The 19,834-nt window shown below is 33.2% G+C and overlaps 1 protein-coding gene across 8 annotated transcripts in view; it reads right to left on the bottom strand.

Annotated features, from left to right (window-relative positions):
• LOC149797226 (KH domain-containing RNA-binding protein qki.L-like) overlaps positions 1–19,834 on the bottom strand; it is a 79,598-nt gene that overhangs the window by 7,852 nt on the left and 51,912 nt on the right. For 2 of the 8 annotated variants that reach the window (XM_089961916.1, XM_089961915.1), the window contains exons 6-9: positions 17,486–17,566; positions 12,853–12,915; positions 10,643–10,930; positions 3,937–4,029 (exon numbers count right to left, since the gene is read on the bottom strand). In XM_089961916.1, coding sequence (XP_089818042.1) covers positions 3,950–4,029; positions 10,643–10,930; positions 12,853–12,915; positions 17,486–17,566 — 512 coding nt within the window. In that variant the 3' untranslated portion in view covers positions 3,937–3,949. The remainder of the gene's footprint in view (positions 1–3,936; positions 4,030–10,642; positions 10,931–12,852; positions 12,916–17,485; positions 17,567–19,834) is intronic. The other 6 variants (XM_089961919.1, XM_089961917.1, XM_089961920.1 and 3 more) reach the window with 3 other exon arrangements.

Genomic DNA, 19,834 nt, shown 5'->3' with positions numbered 1-19,834 from the left:
ATTGATCCTTAGAGACTCAACTCTAATAACATGGCTGAAGCATTTTGATACAAGAGACAAGGAAAAGAAATGTACAGGCAAGACAGAAAAATTTATATTTAATAAATAAATGCTGCTAGAAAGAGTTTGTTAGAAACTGGAAAAGTTGAGCTAATATTGTGGAATAGGAATAATTTCTACAGATTACAAATAAATTTAGCGCACAACTTTAATCCACAAGTGTTAGTAATGCCAAATTAGTGTACATTACATACAATTTTATGTGATATTATTATTATTAAAATCTGTAGCAATTCTAAATGAGTGCCTTAATTGTTGGCTACATAATCCTTGTTTTCAATGTAATTATTATTTAATAATCCAAACCAATCTACAAAATAGTAGACCCTGCTCTTCCAATATGTTTAAAATGGTAGATCAGGGTCTAAACTGGTTGTGGTTTGTAGGTACCATATGTATTCAAACAACAAAGGCCCTGATCTGCAGCCATATTATGTGCTGGCAGATCAGGATCTCATTTTTTTCCCCACTGATAATTCCCAACAAACTGCCTAGACCCAGATCTGCTGCCACTTAATGCTACAGCAGATCTGGGTCTCTGCAGTGCATCCAACTTATAAGTATATACGGTATGGGCAATTCTTGCCATACTGAATGGTTCAAACTATGTAACATACAACATATATATTCACTTATAAGTCAAGGCAAATTGCAAACAATGACGATCTGCAGTAGAATAACGCACCCGCAGATCTGGATCTATGATGTTTGTTCTACTGATTACTCCAAGCAAACTGCACAGACCCATATCTTCTAACACATTATGTGACAGCAGATCTGTGCCTGTGCATTTTGCAGTTGGACTCGACTTATGAGCAAGTATAATTGGAAGCCAGATTTGATTCTCTACTATAGTGTCTGTTCACCACTCCTTGTAAGCTGTAAATCTACTGTTTGCATTCCAGTTCCTTTCAAATTCACTTAAGAAACGGTATTCTATTAACAACGGTATTCTATTAACAACAGACACCAGAGACCAATCCTCATTTATCCATTTCAAAACAATGATAAATTGCTGCATACTTTATTGTTGGGTTAAAACCAGAATTTTGTGTATTAAAAGATCAAGACCTGAAAATGGACATATCTCTAATGGTATTAAATGTTTACATATGTACACTAAATTCGGGAACCACCACCATAAATATAACAAATGTAACAACTAACTGTTTGATCAAATTTTATTTTGATTTACATTTATAAACAAGATTGCACATTGTACACTCAGATTTATGCCATCCACCAAAACATAATTCCCGTAAACACGATTAACTATACAAAACAGGTGATAAATCAGCATTAAATATATGATAAACTGTTAGATTTCTCCTAACATGGCCATGTGACCCTTATTCAGTGATATTTAATATAGATGGATTTCAACAATTCAAACCAAATGGTATGTAAAAATATGAAAGTATGCAAGAACTCTTAAAAGGAATTAAAACTAAATTGTCGGAGATAATGTCTGGTTGGTTGATTTTAATGGCACTTTGAACACAAACAGGAGCCAAGTGCCTCTGCTGAGGACACATCAACGCAGCCAACCCAGGCTAGGTTGGGTACTGAACCTGCGATCTTTGGATCATGAATGCCTGACCTTTTCCAACTGCAGCTGTGTTGTGGCAGATGAAGAATGCATTTTTTTTTATTGTAATGCAACAAGAATAGTAGTGCTGTTTCTGCTCACCTAAAACTTTCATCAATTTCAGTTCTCACATGCAAAAATTACCTTCGTCTCATACAGTATGCAACATAATAAATGCATAATTAAAGCGGACTGCTTAAACAAATCAAATGTTGATTCTCAATTTTCATGCCCAAGTTGGTCAATTTCATAATACTGTTACGAACTGCATGTTCCAGTCAGTGGTTTTTTTTCTTCCTGTGTAATATCAGTGTAATAACAGTTTAAAACTAAGGCTATATTCAGTGTAATAACAGACCTTACAATAGACCGGCAATTAACACTGTGCATTTTATTCCAATTATAATCTAAATAATGTTTGACATGCTGGACTCAGCCTGTGTTCACCATCTTATTTTGACATGAAACATTATTCAAAGTAAAATTATATTAATAATTCAATTCTAAATTTAAACAGTGATCTTCTGTCACATTGTAAAAATAATTTCTTAGTGGTATTGTTAACACCCTTTGTGTTGAAATGAAGTCAACTAAGAAATAAAATATTTTGATATAAGCTCAATCTAGACTCCAAACATGCTGAATTGACGACTATCACAAATATGGACAAATAAAATAACAATTTTACACCCAAGAGGGGTGATGACATAATACAAAAGAAACTTGTGTAAATATAAATAATTTACAAAAGGCAAAATCTGTAAATATAAAATTAAAAACTGCTGAAAAGTAAAATAATAATAATAATAATAATAATAGTCCTTTGCAAGAGAATGTAATTTTGATCATATATTAAGCACCGACAACAGATGTGAGAAACAGGGATTTAATTTCCAATTTTCTGATGCAATACTTATTTCATGAAAAAGAAAAAAATGTAGCAAATTGAACACGTTTATGTAAATTTCAAAAAGATCTTTCAGAAGATAAACTGTAAATTCTAAAAACATCATGTCATAAAATGCTCAATATACAAAAGATCCCATTAAAATGAAAGAAGAGCAAGTTCCCTGAAAAAAATCCCTCGCATTTCTTCTTGCATCTGTTGTCCTCCTCAAGATATAATCAATTAAAAAAAAATATTCCTTGTGTTTCACATCATGATTTAAACACTTGTACCGGTGTTTCTTGTAAAGCTTTTCTAAGTAAATATCATGAAGAAAGGAAGGTTACTGCAGGTTCTCATCAGGAATGTGTCTTTACACTCTAAAATGCATAGTGTATGCCATTATGCTTCTGATGTCTTTTTTATACATAAAAAGCATTTAATCTGTGTACACCCAAATGCAAACAGCTGCAGACCCTGATCTACTGTCACATTAAGTACTGGCAGTTTCAGGTCAGAGTAAAACAGTGCATGATGATTTTGATCAGTCTGTGAACTACTTTATTCTAAATCTGAATATATACTGTATATACTTGCTTATGAGTCCATGTGCAAACTGTACAGACCCAGATATGCCTTTGCACAATGGGTCTGTGCAGTTTGTTTGGAATAACCAGTAGAACAAACAACATGGACTCATATACAGGTGCATCATGTTGTGGCAGATCAGGATCTTGTTGTTTGCAGTTCGACTCAACTTATGAGCAGGTATATACAGCACTGTTCATAAAGTGCCTGCATAAGGCATTAGCACAACAAAAATTTCCATTTAAAAAAAACCTCGGTAAGCATGTATAGGAAAAAAAAATACTGATGACTTCCCCAGTGCATAATCAATTTTGTAAGATAACAGTGTTCCAGTCGAAAATATCTTTTTCAAATTTTTTTATTAAAAAACCACACTTTTATTAATCATTATCAAAAATGTATTTTAACTATTTAGATTTTTTTAATGCTTAAGGTGATAGAAAATGCCAATATTTACCATTATGAAAAACTTGTCCAACATTCTGTGACTCATCTACACAAGGTTTATCTAAAGTTTTCATAAGCACTGATTCTGATAGGAAAATGAATCAGAAACTACTTGCTATTACATATACAGCTGGGGTACTTTATTTTCAATAACACACTTCAAACTGTTTACTGAACAAATCTGTCCTGGCATAATGAGCCAGTGTCTCTGCTCTTTGTTGTATAAGAGCAAGTCGGGATCTGATGTTAGTCTGGGTCTATACTATTCACACTCTGAATGCAAAACAACAAAGACCTGATGAGAACCTGGGTCTTGTATGAAATTATTTCTAAAACATCATCATTATTATGCATGACAACAACTAACCTTCCACTGATCATTATGGGAGTGACACCCTCACTGGGGCATAAGGGTGATCTCGCACACTCGCTAATGTTCTTCTGACCTTAGGTACTGCACCTACAATCAGTCACCAGTCCACAGGTTTTCAGTTTGCCTCCATATATTGAGCAGTAACATTGTAAACATATGACACAGAGAGTGGGGGTGGGGGTGGATACCAGTTCAGACCTAACACTTTTAGTGTAACTGCACTAACAATGAAATTTTTAAAATAGAGCTTCACAAACTTGACATGTTTGAACAAATACTTTTATGTCAACTGTTGCTGCCAAAACACAGTAAGTTTTAAAGCAATTGAGAATAACAGCAAATAAATTAATATGATTACCATTTCTCCCCCCCCCACTCTCTTAGATTATCTGGCATTTCACATCTCCTGACCTGGTACCAATTCAATATACATACACAATCATTTCTGAGAACTTTGTGATTTAATTCTTTTAAATAAATTAACAATAAACAATCTCTATATCACAATGTTGTTATTTTTTTCACAGTTTGTAGTATTGCATCAGCTTTACTTCTATAAAAATGACATTTACATATCTACTGCTTCTTTGACAATAATTCATACTGTCTTTTCATGATTACAACAAGTAGATTATTGGTCCTAAGGTTAGATTATTAGATTAATTGTTAATCAGAAAGGTGAGTGAGTGTTAACGATGCTTTTTTAAATTATTTTTATTTTCCAATATTATCTATGGGGAACAGGGAAAACTAAGTTACTCACAACAAATACACAAATATTAAAATTGGAAAAAAATATTTACAACAGAGCTTTACCCACTGTGGCAGGACCCAACCTAAAAATGACCTTTTTCAAGTTAAATAAAGTAGTGAGAGCTCAATCATAATGGAGTGTAACTATAAAATATTAAACTCATGCAACTTATCAAACTTTTCCAAAACAAGAGCGAGTTGATCCGAGATTGCTTGCCAGACTGACATCTGCCTAATAGCCCAATGCAAGAAGTCAGCCAAGTAATCAAGGTTAGTATAACTAAAGTAGAAATTTGTTTCAATGCTGATGATTCCACACATTCTGAAAACATTTGTTTCAAAGTTTTGTTTCTCGAGTTTTCTCTGCCATATTCGAAAGCACTTCAGCACCAATATTGAAAGGCCTCCATGCCAGGATGCTTTGTCAAATTCTGTAAAGCAGTCCCTCTTAAATAGAAAAAGTTATGTACGTGCTTCTTTATTATTTTAGTAATGGTGTCACTATATGATGCTGGACTGGCATCATTTGCAAAGGATATTTTTGAACATATTAGATCAAATTTTTTTAAATGGCCCTTTACAAAAAGTGATTACAAATTTTCCGAGGTGTTTTTTTTTTTTGTGTGCAATATTTGCTGACACACTGGAATCATTTTTTTTTTACAAAGCAAAAAGCCCTTAACATAATGGCTCTGTCAAATCTGGTCAAATTAAATTTCATGGTTTTTCACAAGAGGTTTAAAAGATTGTATATTTTCAGTGATGGCAGCAATATATCTGATGGCATTATAGCATTTGTACAAAACTGAAAGCCCTTAATATCAGAATCTTTCCTGTCAAATTATGTTGAGTAGTTTTAGTAACAATGGCCACATCTGAGGAAGGATTCACAAAATTAAAAGCATTTACACCAGGAATGCTTTCCATCTAATTTGATCAAATAAATTCTATTTCTATTTCTATATTTAGCTGCATGTTAAAAGTTTTTTTCTATTCATAATGATGGCTATATCTGATTGCAAATGATTTCCATCAAATCTGGTCAAATTCTGGTCCACAGTTTGAAAAAATCCCTTTTGGAAGGTTGATCTTCACGTGCAAAACTGTCAAAAGTCATACATGCCATTTTGCATTCAGTAAAATTTGGTACAAATCATTTAAAAGTTTTCTCAGCCGAGTGTGTATTGGTGGCCATACTGGGTAACACAGACATTCATCATTTGTAAAAAAACAATAAAAAATTGCCTATGCCATGGAAATTCTATCAAATTTGGATAAAGTTTCTTTCGCAGTTTTAAAGATGTCATTGTTTAAAAGATTTTGACTTTTAAGAATGGAGGCTATATTTGATTATGGGTCAGCAGTATTTTGAAGACCATTATGCAAGGTTGATTTTCGTGTAGTTTTTTCCAATTCTGTTTTGCAATTTTGAGCACTTGTTGCTTAATGGTTTTTCTATTTTTATTATTGGCTGCTTTAATGGAAGATATAAGGGCACCCACTATATGAATTTTAAAGACTGTGATTGCAGAATGCTTCTTGTTAAATTACGTGCAAATTTGTCATGCAGTTTTAAATAGCAACTGTGCATGGATGAAATACTACTTATGCATGATGGATGAAGGGCTATATAACCAGAGGAGCTAAAAATTACGAGCAAAAATTATCTGTGAAATATGTGAAATAAACATCTATCAACTAAGAATAATTTTTCTTTGAAAGTGTAATGTTAAACAGTTTAATGTATGACTTTGACAGGATAGTATATCCTTTAAGATTTTTATTTTTTGTTTCCTTTACAAACTGATGAGGCTAAACCACCTAGATGTTTCAAGAACTGTTTTTAAACCTTCGACACTTTAAAACTTTATTTCATTGATTTTACATCTTTTTTGTGTGAACTATCTGGCATTAAAGACATAAGGGCCATAATTTACTTCATGTCTTTGTAATATTGCCGAGATACCATAGCTGATGATATCAACTGGTTATGCCAGGTTACACTGTTGGTTATTTCAGCTTCAACTAATGTGGATGTCAAGTTTTTATTTTGAACACTCCCGATATATTTGCATTACCAGGAGAATATCTCAATTATTACAAATAACTTCTGCCATAGAAATTATCTTTTAAACTGTATTCATAACTCCTATACTATCAATAATGTATATAGGGACTCAGAGGGTACAAAAAAGCCAGGAGATGCATATAACTGCAATAAAAAGAACAGCATATAAGAAAACACGACAAATTATATCCATTAAAAAGCAGATGCTAAGATAAAGGCAAACTTATATTTAATACACCACCACCAAATTAAAAAAAAAATCTAGTAAACTTCATTAATGGAAAAGGTGAAATTATTACTGAATAATACAATTAATGTATTAATTAATTACTTTACACATTAATGGAGTAAAAATGGACAGCATTAAAACCAGTAGTATCTTGTTTCAAAAGCTCAAGGCTCTACCTTTCAAAGATCTAAATGAAAGAGGTTTTCTTGTGGACTTAGATCATGGGTCTATTTATTACCTGTCCAAAAATAGAGATATAATCATTAGAAAAGTATCCAAGGTAAAGGTTATTTATGGATAAAAAAAAATATAGAGTCCATGACCAGACATGTAACCATTTAGTCCACTTAAGGTGTTCAGCTATTAGTATCATGTTGTTAGTTTATACCTACAGAGCACTCAAATCTTCCAATTTATCAGCCCTATTAAAGTACCTTGCAGCGTTAATCACCACACACTTTAAATATTAAAGGATGATCAAGATGGAGAAAACAATATAATATTCAGATTTGTAACATCATACTAGAGTCATTTTCAAAATTCTTCTGTAGTTCACAAAATATTCACGAACAGCCCAGAATCAATTTTATGTTAGTAACAAATTTCAAATTAGTTATTTCTTTAAAATAAAAAAACCTGTTAAAATGTCATGTAATTGATTGTCATCTAAAGAAATTACATTCAAGTCCAAAAGGACAAAGATTTGTATAAAAAATCAATTTTAAATGTAGATATTGCAGCAACTGAAACACATACTTGGACATATTACCATTATGTGCAAACTGAAATGATGTGCCTGATTTATGCCTCTCAAAATTGTGTAAAGCTTTATATATATGAAAATATTATATGAAATATTTACAATAACCAAGTTACTTATGACAAACATTAAAATATTTTGCTTCATTCAAAACAATAATGATAATATAGTACATGCAAGAAACTGCCAAACACACTTTAACACCGAGGTAAATGTAAACTTCTATGACCGGGCCAACAAAATGAGAAAATAAATTGTTACATGTGTAAAAAAATGGATGAATCTGAGCAAACTATTAAGAATTTCTAAACAAGAATACCAAACCTGGTGTCAAAATTCCAATGAACCTGAATAAAGCCCAAACAGTTCTATATTGCAATATTTATTGTAAGACCCACACATGCTTTAAGTGTAAGCCCATCCTTTTGGTCAAAACCAACTTAGAAGTTTCCTTTTCTACAAGCAAATCTCAATCATAATATGCCATCTGGGAAAGAAAAAGACCCTGATAAAATCCATGTAGAAAAGAGGCATCTATTTAAACACTACAACCAATGGTGTCACAGCCAAAATGATCTTAAATGCATTTTATACCATACAGAGAGATTGCTCCTCCAAAGTGGAGAGCTTTCAAAACAAAGGTAGCTAATTATTCAAGTACGTAAATATATATGATGGGGGACATTGATAACAGCATGATTGTTTCTATTTATTATGAGCTTTGACCTCAAACTACACCCAGATAGGAACATTTTTACAAATACAGTGTAGTTATAACAACAGATATGGTATGCATTATTGCTTTGTGCTATTGCTATTATCACTCCATCTCAATTTGCATTTGTGTATCACACTCATTTTTTTAATTAAAAAAAAATTGTTGAAACCAATCTCTTCTGAATTTTCTTTAAAAGAATCTCCTGTATATTGCAGCATCAATTTCATCAACACAAGTCTTCAGTTAAGTCAACAATCAAGACATATCAGTCATTAATTTTATGTAAAACTTACATTTCAGCCAATTGGTTCACTGAATTCTAAACTTAAATTAAAGTCAGGACTGAATTTCTGTTAGCAAAATTTATACCAGAATCTTAAGAAGCATTTCAACCCTTGAGTGTAATCATGAGTTTAAGTATTACTGAAGAAAAATAAAACAGTTTACATGGCTTAAACGAATATACCAATCGATTGGAACAATATATCAAAGTTTTATTCAAATCCACTGAGCACCATAAAAGCCTGATTAATTTCAAACATTCAAGTCAACAGTCTGGGCTACAAAAGTTGCCATGAGCAGTCAAGTTGTGCATCATAAGTCACATATTTTTTATAGGTGATACTTTAGTCTACTGATTTGCTGTTGCCCTAAAGTTAATTTTGCAGCTGTTGAAACAATGTTCACAGAATAATAATGTTGAACAATAAAGTAAACAATGGAGATTATATAGATATAACAAAAACCAATTATAAGGCAGTCCATTCAGAGAACCTACTGCTTGTCATTACAGCAAGATAGCCATCAATGATCCATTATGTGAAATAAAACTCTGCTTGTTTTGGGTCTAAAGCCAGTTCTCAGTCTAAGATAAGCTAAAAATGGTGGCAGTATGTCTTGTTGAGGAAGAACCAAGGAAAACCCTGGCAAAAACCACCGACCCACAGGATGCTACTGGTAGCTTTCAAATTTTGTGATGATACAACTGATACAGTTAATTTTTTCAAAACTAAATCAAATTTTTTCCAAAGGTTAAATCCTCTGGCAACATACTGTGCATCAGAAAAGTTGTTGATTGCAGAAAAGAAAGCAAAACTATGCCTTACAAAATTGCCAGAAACTTCTCAAACTGTCAAACTAGTGAATAACTGTTGATTTACAGTATATAATTGCTGTTTCCCAGTATCTGAACAAAGTCACTCATAACAGATTCAATGCTTTTTAATTTTTGTCATCTTCCCAGTTTTCCTTTTTTCTTTCTTGAGAAAATGGTTACATGTCAGTTGCTGTTCAGAAAGGCTTGAATTTTGTACATGTATTTGACAAGAACACTTTACACAATGAATTATACAAATAAAATATTTGTAATGGGGGGAAAAAGCCCACCAATGAAACTATTGGCTTAGAATTCAGCAAAATCTTAGGTGACCAATATGTGTATGTGCAATTATTATGCTTATCAATATATACATATATACAAAATATGATATGATCATCTTGAGCAAATATTGCTATATTGGAATGCTGATTGTTTGCACACACTAATGTTGTTTTAAATAAAAATGGTGATATTATTTACAAGTCATGAAAAACTAACAAACAGTAAATAAATGCAGGGTAAAAAATTCTCTTCAACAGGTATTAAAATTCAAAGTTATGGTAATGTTAATGAACTTAAAATTGGAACAGTCACATAAATGCATATTTTAAAAATGTTAAATCTCATGTAAATAAATTGTCATCCATCATACTTTTACCCTTTTAAAAACTACTGCTCAAAGATTTAAAATAATCTATAACATGCCACTAAAACAACTGCAAGATAATTGACCTCATGGAATATTTCAATTTCGCATTTTATTTTTATGTTTCAATTCTGTACAAGATCTTTCAAAATGTTTACTTAGTTTAAGTGCTTCCATTACTTTTTAACCAGTGGCATTAATCTTGTGTTTCATCTTCAATGCAAAAGATTTTTTTTAAAAACCTAAATGACTGACAATAAAATTACATTCAATAAATAATATTCATGGTAGATTTTAATTGTGGCTTCAAGCTTATATAATGATAGATACCATATGCTTATTCAGGCATAAAAAAGACAAGATAAATCACATGAAAAATTTTCTCTGTTAAATTACAGAGTTCATCGCACAAATGAGAGTGACATACCAGCTGCACTCTGTTCAATCATTCCAGGATACTCAAATATTGCTGTAGCAGGAGAAAATGAGTAGGGATATTCATATGGATTATAGATGAGGCCACTGGGTGCTTCTGTCGGAGAGACCAGTGGTGGTGGTGCTCCATTCATCAGGCCTGCTGTATTGCCCGAAGAGGTGTGGAGAGCAGTTGGCAATGTAGGCATTCGTGGAGCAAGAATTATTGGGGCCCCAGTAGGAGTAGGGGATCGTAAAGTTTGTTGAAGAGCAAGTGGTGAAGTGATGAATCTCTGTGCTTCTGGAATGAAAAAGTCATTAGGATTTCAAAAGAAATGCCACATCAGAAAACAATATAATGAACTATCATGAACGAATGAATTTGATGTTATATTCAAAGGCCATCTCTTAAAAATGCTCTCACTCCCGCCCCCATTTTTTGTATTCATGGCTTTTACTTCATTGATCAACAATTTTGGTAATAATAGTAGTGAAAAATATTCAGAAGATTATCAGCATTTTCCAACCAGTGTACAATGTGGTAACCTTAAAAAAAGCACAACAATGAGGAATCCCAATGCCCGATTCCAAATTATCTGCATCAATGCAATCAAAGAAAATCTACAAGAGAGCCTTAACGGAAAGCAGTGCTGTCCAAGCATAACAGTAATGTGAAACTTTATGAAACTTTTGGGACTCTTTTCACAATATGAATAACTTAATTTCAAATGAGTCTAAATAGTAGTAACCTTAATGTAATGTCCAAATAGTTCAGCCCAAAGGTTTTGGAGTCGCAATTCCTGTGAATTTTAACTCTTTTTCCCTGTAGTTAAACTATATGCCCCTGATGCCTGAATATATGCTGTGTTCTACCCAACAGACAACTGCAAGCTTCCTTATTAATGATCAATAAGTCTATAAACAGACAAATTTTTAAAAACAGAATTCACCGATTTATTTTCCCACCCAATGAATACCTTTCACAGCAATGCAAAACAAGTCAATGACCATATCAGACAAAGACCAACTTTTTGCCAATGATTACCTAATTCATTCAAGCACTCCAACAGTTCTTTTCTTGCAAGATGAGGTACGCAGCTTTCCAATGTTTTTCTTTTAAGGAAGAAACAAACCCTAAAATACAGTGAAATGTACAAAGCACACACCCCTTTCCCTGTAGCAAAACAGTTAGCTGTCCCATATTTCAGTCCCAATGGCTGTCATATTACCAATCAGACCCCTGTATGCAGGTCACCTCCATAACATGACAGACATCTGGGGGCCATGCACTGTCCAGTCTAGGAAAGTTTCAATGTACTTTCCATGTACATTTTACAACCTCTGGTGAAATTTTCTATTCATGTGTGAATTTATCAACAACAACAACAAAAAACTAAAATGTCTTCCAGACCTGTCAACAATAAAAAGGACATCAAGACAGTCAATATTTTTACAAAAGTTCTGTAAATTAAGACCAATTTTCAGTAAGGTTTAATTAAATATGTACTAAAATGTAGAACTGCAAAACAAAAATTTGAAAAATTCATAAATGTGATATGACAAGCAAAGGCAATCAATATGTTCAACTAAAAAATTTGTAAAGTACTCTTAAACATAATTACCTCTAGTACAGTTTCAGAAACTGAACACCATGGAGCTCAATGACTTTTTGCTAGAACTCTCAACTTGATGTAACATGTTCATTTAATTTTAATATAAATTCCCACTTGGTGATGGCAATTGTTTCCCCCACCACAACATATTCAAATCAACAGGAACATTTAATTGTTATCTTACCTGCCTTTTTCAAAAATCTAAACCACCCTAATTTATCCTCTGTGCTCACTGCTTTGTTGTTTGCATTCAAGAAATATTTAGACTAGCAGGGATACAGGCTGAGCCTTTCAAACTGATGATGCAGTATGAGGTACAAGGTGTTTCTCATTGTTGGATGACATCTAAAAATATGCTATAAGCAGCAGTCTGAGAATACAGGCATTCTGCATTAAAAACATGGACGGATTCAAGCACCTGAGGTACTCCTTTCTGTAAAGTTAGTCTAGTTTCCTGACCAGCTCCACTAAATCTAAATTAAAAGTGGGCTCTGGATATAAAAAACTGGACAAACCAATATCTGGCTTTGACCACAATAATCATATTTTCATATTTTGTTGCTATTTTTCTGTAAAGCCATAATTAGAGGGTCATTTCATTAAGACTTACGGTCAAATCGTAAAGGTTGGTAGTTCTGGTGTTCATGGAACATGAACGCCTCTCCACAGCGACCTAAACACAGAGTTTAAATAAAAAACAACAATAATAAATTATCACATTTATGTCAATATTAAGCCTAAATGATTTTCTATTACAATTGCATTTCATTTTTATCTCACTTATATGACTCAGTGGTTGGCAATTGGGAATTGCGACCAAAAGACGTGGGTTTGAATCCTACCATTGGATCAGCATGTCGGCTACCATGGTGTGTCCTTGTGTAAGAACTCCACTCCAACTGACTCAGCACCAAAAATAAACCTACCGTAAAACCAAAGCAAACCTTATGTATCACAAAATGAAGAGAGAAAAAAACTGAAGTATCAATTTTCTTCAAAACATTTGCATAGTGATAAAAAAGAATTATTTGAAAACTTTTATACTTTAAGCATCTTCAACCATATCTGATGGCAGATCAGCATTGTCTGGACATAATTTAAAGACCTTCAAACTGGGATGATTGAGAAATCTGGTACAATTCTTTTGTGACGTTTGAGAAATTTAATGGTTTTTCTATATTCTGCATCAGCAGCCATACTTAATCACAGATCAAAATCCTACCCAGGATACTTTCTTTCAAATTTTGTTGAATTTTTTCAGTGGTATTGGAGAAGAAATTGTTCAAATGCTTTTTTTCTCATTTTAGTCAACAGCAGACTGGCATCATTCAATAAATAATAAACATACAAAATAACTTAAAAAATAAAATCTCCTCAATTACGTTCTGTATAAAAGTTTCTACAACCTTGAAAGACCATTATACTGGTATGTCTGTCAAATCTGCTCAAAATCAGTTGAGCAGTATGAGAAAATTTAAATTTCAAAGTTCTTCTATTTTGTAACGATGGAGCCTATATTATACCATTTGTTTAAATCTAAAAGATCCTTGTGGCTGAATGTAGTCAAATTTGGTCCAGTACTGTTCAATGTGTTTTTCATAATAAAATGGTTGGATTTTTTTTTAAATACTGCTACATTGGATTGTAAATCTACATCATTTGTAAAAACAAACAAAAAAAAAACAGCAGAAAACCAACAAACAACAAAATTATATACATAAAAAAACAAGAGTTCCAAGTGGATTTAGTCTATAAATGAGTGGCAAGTCCAGCCAATCCATAAGCAAGATCAACTCGGTAATACGGACAGATATCAGAAGTTCAGGAACCCATTACTATGATCATATAGACTTATTTCCCACACATGAGCAAAATCCAATCTTAATTATGTCTTCCTTATGGTAACAAGCTCTGTCAATCACATTACTTCATAAGTGTGTTTCCCTTGCTCATAATTAAACTCATCTGACATTCTGATAATACAAGACCAGTTAGTTACTTTGACTGACTAGTGTCTGATCTGAAATCTGACTAGTGTCTGATCTGAAATCTGACTAGTGTCTGATCTGAAATGGAGTTGCTGGAGTATTGACAAACTCAGCCAAACAGATGCATGATCACTTCTTTATACACACACATCTTGCTCACTACCAAACTTGTCAGAGGTCATGATCATATAAAACCACATTCTAAGTTTGATGAAAATCATATGTCTTCTTATCAAACTCATCCAAAATCTTGCCGTTATTCGTTTATATTCAAAGTCTGGTCAAAATGAGATCAGAAATGTGGCCTCCAAAGTAGTAAGATGCAACTGTTAAATGGACCTATGATCAGTGTGGAAACATACCATAGGCACATTGGGCCTTAAGGCCAGCTGCTCTAAAAAGAACACCTGGATGACTTGAGAGTCTGGATTTTTCTGTCAAATTTGGTCAAGTTTTGTTGTTTAATACTCAAGATTTCTTTACTAATAAAAAAAAATGCCTTTGTTTCTAGAAATGCTATCTATTGTGGATTGTGATTAAGCATCAAGAATAACTTTAAAGTCAGGATGTGTACTTCATATTTGGCTAAATTCTGCTATACTATTTTATACAAGTCACATAAAGGTTTTCCTATTTTAAGTAATGGTTGCCATGTTCCACTAAAGATGGTGGATAGGCTTCAGTCGAAACCATGCTAGACTTGCAAGCACAAAGGCATAGGTTTTAAATCCTACCCTGACATGATGGGTTGGCTACAATGGTGGTTTAGGCACTAGCCAGATATAACCTTTTTTATGCTGCCCCATAGATGCTTGATCTAAATTAGTAATCCCTACCATGCAAACTCAATTAAAATTATCAAATATTTAACCAACACAACATAAAAAATTAAAACAAAAAACAAAAACAGAACTATTCAGATGAAAGCTGAATTAATAATCCCTCAATCTTGAAGATCGTAAGTAATGCAATTAACCGTTATCTACATATTTCAACAACCAGCATGACGAAACTGTCATCCTTCATTTTTATATCAATTGTACATCGTCTATAAATGAACATCATCAACATATTACAGAGAAACGACATCATGTCTATAACAGTGAATTAGGCAGACAAATACCATGCATGTACTAAACCTAGATATGCAAGCAGACCTGCCACCCTGAGTGAAATGAAAATCAGGATGCCAAAGGGGGGAAAAAATCAGGATTTGGATAAAATAAATTATGACCAGTGTTTGCAACCATTTATTTACAAAAAAACTTTACAAAGGCAATGACATCTCCGCTGTCTTATGCTATTTAACGTAAAAAATGTATGCTAATAGTCACATCATGAAAATCATGTTTCCATTTTCAGCTTTAAAACTGATATCTAGTGTTAATTAAATGAACACATTAAACATCAGCATAAAATATGAAAATGTGAAAATGATAGATTTTCATGGTCTGACTATGTTTTTCCTCGTGGAATTTCTGCATCACATTTGCTCTCTTTGCACAGCCATCATGAATCAAAACGTATTTTTGTAAAATTTTTAGCATTTTTAAAAATCAAGGTTCGGGGCAAAAATCAGGAAATCTGGATTTTTGGAGTTTTAAACAAAAACTTGGGAAGATTCCAAGTAAATTGGGATAAATGGCAGGTCTGTGCAAGTATCTCAAAAGATATCAACTATGTTAATAATCCATAACTGGTGCTGTGATATATTTGTTTTAGGCCTAAAGCATCGTTTTTCATGTGACTTGTGTCCCATGAAAAGTGCAAGCAATTTGATTTTGCAGTGTAACAAGATTATGGAGAGAGAAATACAAAACACAGAAAGCAAGTTTGCTTTTTACAATAAACAAAATGTCTCAAGTGTCTTCTAGCAAATAATGTCATGTTTAAGCCTAAAAATTTCAACAATAAAGAGCAACAAAAAAACAAATTAAAAAACATGCATATATTGGCAAGAACTATGTAAGTAATAAACTACCATGCACATTAGATGTTAGTCCATCAATTAGTATTCACCTCAGAGACCATGGAGCAAAACCACAAAAAGCAAAAAACCTAAAAATAAACATGCTTTATAGGCACAAGTTATTTACATGCGAACACAAATCCCCTCACCAAAAGAAGCACACTTGGAATAGCTGACAATATACAAATAGGTATTGAACTGAGGAAAATACAAGTCCCTCAAATGTGTAATTAAGGTCACAGTGACCTACCTTTAGTGTGGTTTAATTAAGCAACATACAAATAAATTTTCATGTGTATGTGAAACAGTGTGTACAAGACATCAGAGCTAAGATGCCAACCCATGAGCACTCTAGCATCAATTTTCCAAAATCTTGACAGACCCTAAGGAATTTATAACTTTCTTCTTAAGAAGTAATGACCTTCTTTGCATTCATAATATTCCTATTATCCTATTATGTACCTATACAGACAGCTAAAATGGAGGTCAAGTAAAAAGAATGTAATAAGTATCCATTACTCCAATCCAGAACACTGAATTTCTTCAATATTCTGAGCCAAAATAATAAACTTAAGTTTTAGTTGTGAAGTATATGCATCATCCTTTTCTTTTCACCTTGCCATGTTTTTGTTGTCATCTTTACAGCCTAGATGACTGGTTTCCCTGTCATTTGCAGCCTATGTTTTACACTCACAAACTTTAATTATATGTGCCGGTCCATCATATTGGTGCTCAAGAACTACTGTCTCCACCGGTCTCTACATAAAACTGTCACAATAAATGTTAATTTCCCCAGTATTTCACTTTAAATCAGAAAGCTGATTTAATAATGGTTTGCACCTCGATTTTTCATGTGAAAATTGGGTCACAGTGACCTAGCTTTGGTAAGGGAGAGTTTCTCTCAATGAAATGTATCCACTTTTTTAAAGTACTATTGCAACAGCATCAAAAATGCTGATTAAGTAACAAACAGATAGCTGCTTTGTTTTGCTTTTGTTGATTTAAAATACCTTTCCCAAGGATACCATGAGGTATTCAATCTGGGCTGGTCAGGGCTAAAATATTCCCTCAAGCACTGCAACTTAGTCACATTGATCCAATTTGGATATGTGCAAGTTACTCTCCTTAAGATGCATCTACATACCAATTTTCAATGTGGAGGTGAAATAGGGTTCAAGATATTATGGATGTAATGAATGGATAGCTGAAAATACAAAAAGTTACTAAAGCATGAAAATTAGGCTGCAGTGACTTAGTTTTTATATGGTAGGATTAGTATTACTCACCTTTAGATGCATCCATATTGCAATTTTCTTGAGTATAGGTGAAATAGGGTCTAAGAAATTGAGGGCGTAACAAGCAGGTAGCTGAAAATACAAAAGTCAATCCAGTGTGAAAATAAGGTCACACCAAGCTAGTTTTAGTATGGACAAGTTACTTGCACTGAGGTGTATCCACAAACCAGATTTTATTGGTGTAGGTCAAACAGGGTGTAATTAACAGCTGACAATACAAGTCACTCAAGTATGAAACTTAGGTCACAGTGACCTGATTTGGTCATGGTTGAGTTACTTTCCCAAATATGCATCCACATACCAAATTTCAGGTTGAGGTGAACTAGGGTTAAATTAATTCAATGCCTAATGACCCAACAGCGTAAAACATAATAAAGAGCAACTTAAGTGTAGAAATTGGGTTTCCACCTACCAATCTTCATCAGTGTAAATTTGTAATGAGCTGATGGCTTTAGATACAAAAGTCACTGGAGTATTGAAATTTCATCACACTAACAGACTTGCTATGGCCAAGCTACTCTATTTAAAATACTTCTACAAACCAACTGCTGAGTACAGGTGAAACTGAGGATGTAACAAATGAATGGCTGAAATTATACATCTCATGAAAATTAGGTGACATTATTATAGTTTTTAAGGCTGAGTCACTATCCTTGACATGCATCCACAACCCAATTTTCAAAGCTGCAGGTCAAAATGGGTCCAACATACTGAGGTCATAACAACAAAAGAAAAAAAAAACACCAAGACAAATGATGTGAATAGGAAAAATGCTATATTCGTTCCAACTCTGTTGGTGAGGGAATAGCAAACTTTTTAAGAATCAGTCTGTGATGATGGAATGTGTGAAGAGAATAGTGATTGTCTTAGATTTTAGGGCAAAGCATTGTAATAACGGGGATAAGGCCAAAACTTTCCAAATTCTTTTGTATTACAAACCTGAATTATCTGCAGAATGTCAATTTAATCAAGTATAGTAAGATAAATAATGCAACAATCAATGTTAGTTGTCAAAAATTTGGTTTGTCCCGAACACATTAATAATAAATGAGTAGTCCTGTTCCACTGGTGTTGTCAAATGAGGCTTGTCTAAACACTTCATACACATAAATAACAGTCCTTCACATGGCTTGCATAAAGCTGATCCTTTTGCATCCAACCGAATTTGTGCCTGTTTCCTTAATTTAGTTTTTTACAGCATAATTTCCAGACTGTATCAAGTATTACAAGTTTAACTATCTTTCCAATAATAACTATAAACAGATGGATTCAACCACTCCCCATACAAAGGCATACATAAAGCAGTGAAATTAAAATATCTAATGCTAATGTGACCATCAAAATCAGAATAAGAATATGCTTAAAGCATGGTTACTTAAATAACGCTACAAACATGTACTTTGGGTACCTAGTGGAAGTAAGGTGTTAGGCAATGAAATCAATCATTGGCTTGGTTTGGTCTACAGTCATTTTTATGGCACAGCAAGACTTGCAAGGTTATACGTGTATTATGCATATGCAAGCACAGTAAAATGATTGCCGCAGGACACGTCATGGTAGCAGATCTGACAGTGGGATTCCGGCCCGCACCCTTCAGGTCCCAGGAACTGATCCCCAATAAAAGCTATGAACCAGGCTACATTGCAAAATACTAAATGACTCGAGACCTTGGGTATATTCTCTTACTCTTGAGAACCCAGAACTGAAAACCAATACAATATATTTTCAACTGAAACTGAAGTCAAATATATGCTGAGGCATTTAAACCGATTTATAGGCTGTATCATGTCAAGTGTAATGGTTACAGCCGATACTGGCATTCACATCAGTGTGTAAAACAAACATGCGTAATTACATGCCATGTAAAAAAAAATCTTATTCCAGTTTGAACAAATGCCTTAATTTTTCAATCTTTTTCTTTCTCATCACTTAATGACATCTTTACAAATTATCTCTACACCATCAGCCTTAATTTGCAAGTGAATTACAGGCATACGTTTATAGTAACAACTAACTACTCTCCATGTGTGCCTTTTGCATAGCTGCCAACCATCAGCTGTATTAGTACACAAGGGCTGTTGTTTACTACTGTAGGTCCATTTAGTCAACACATCATGTAACATTAGTAATGGAAATGACAGTCTATGTATGTTAGTCACAGCTAATGGATAGATATTATAATCAAAATACTCAAACAGAATTTTAATGGTAATAAATAAAGAAAAACATACTTATTGTACATAACATTTATGGGCTTCATTCAAAGCATTGATGCTTCAAGTCGAATGAAGAGCTCATCATTCACATGTCATAATTAATGAGCAAAGCAATTAGCAAAGA

The sequence above is a fragment of the Sinohyriopsis cumingii genome, chromosome 6 (assembly GCF_028554795.1).
Source record: "Sinohyriopsis cumingii isolate HCF-2022 chromosome 6, ASM2855479v2, whole genome shotgun sequence".
In the NCBI taxonomy this organism is placed as follows: Eukaryota; Metazoa; Mollusca; class Bivalvia; order Unionida; family Unionidae; genus Sinohyriopsis; species Sinohyriopsis cumingii.
This window is presented reverse-complemented; position numbering and strand designations above follow the sequence as displayed.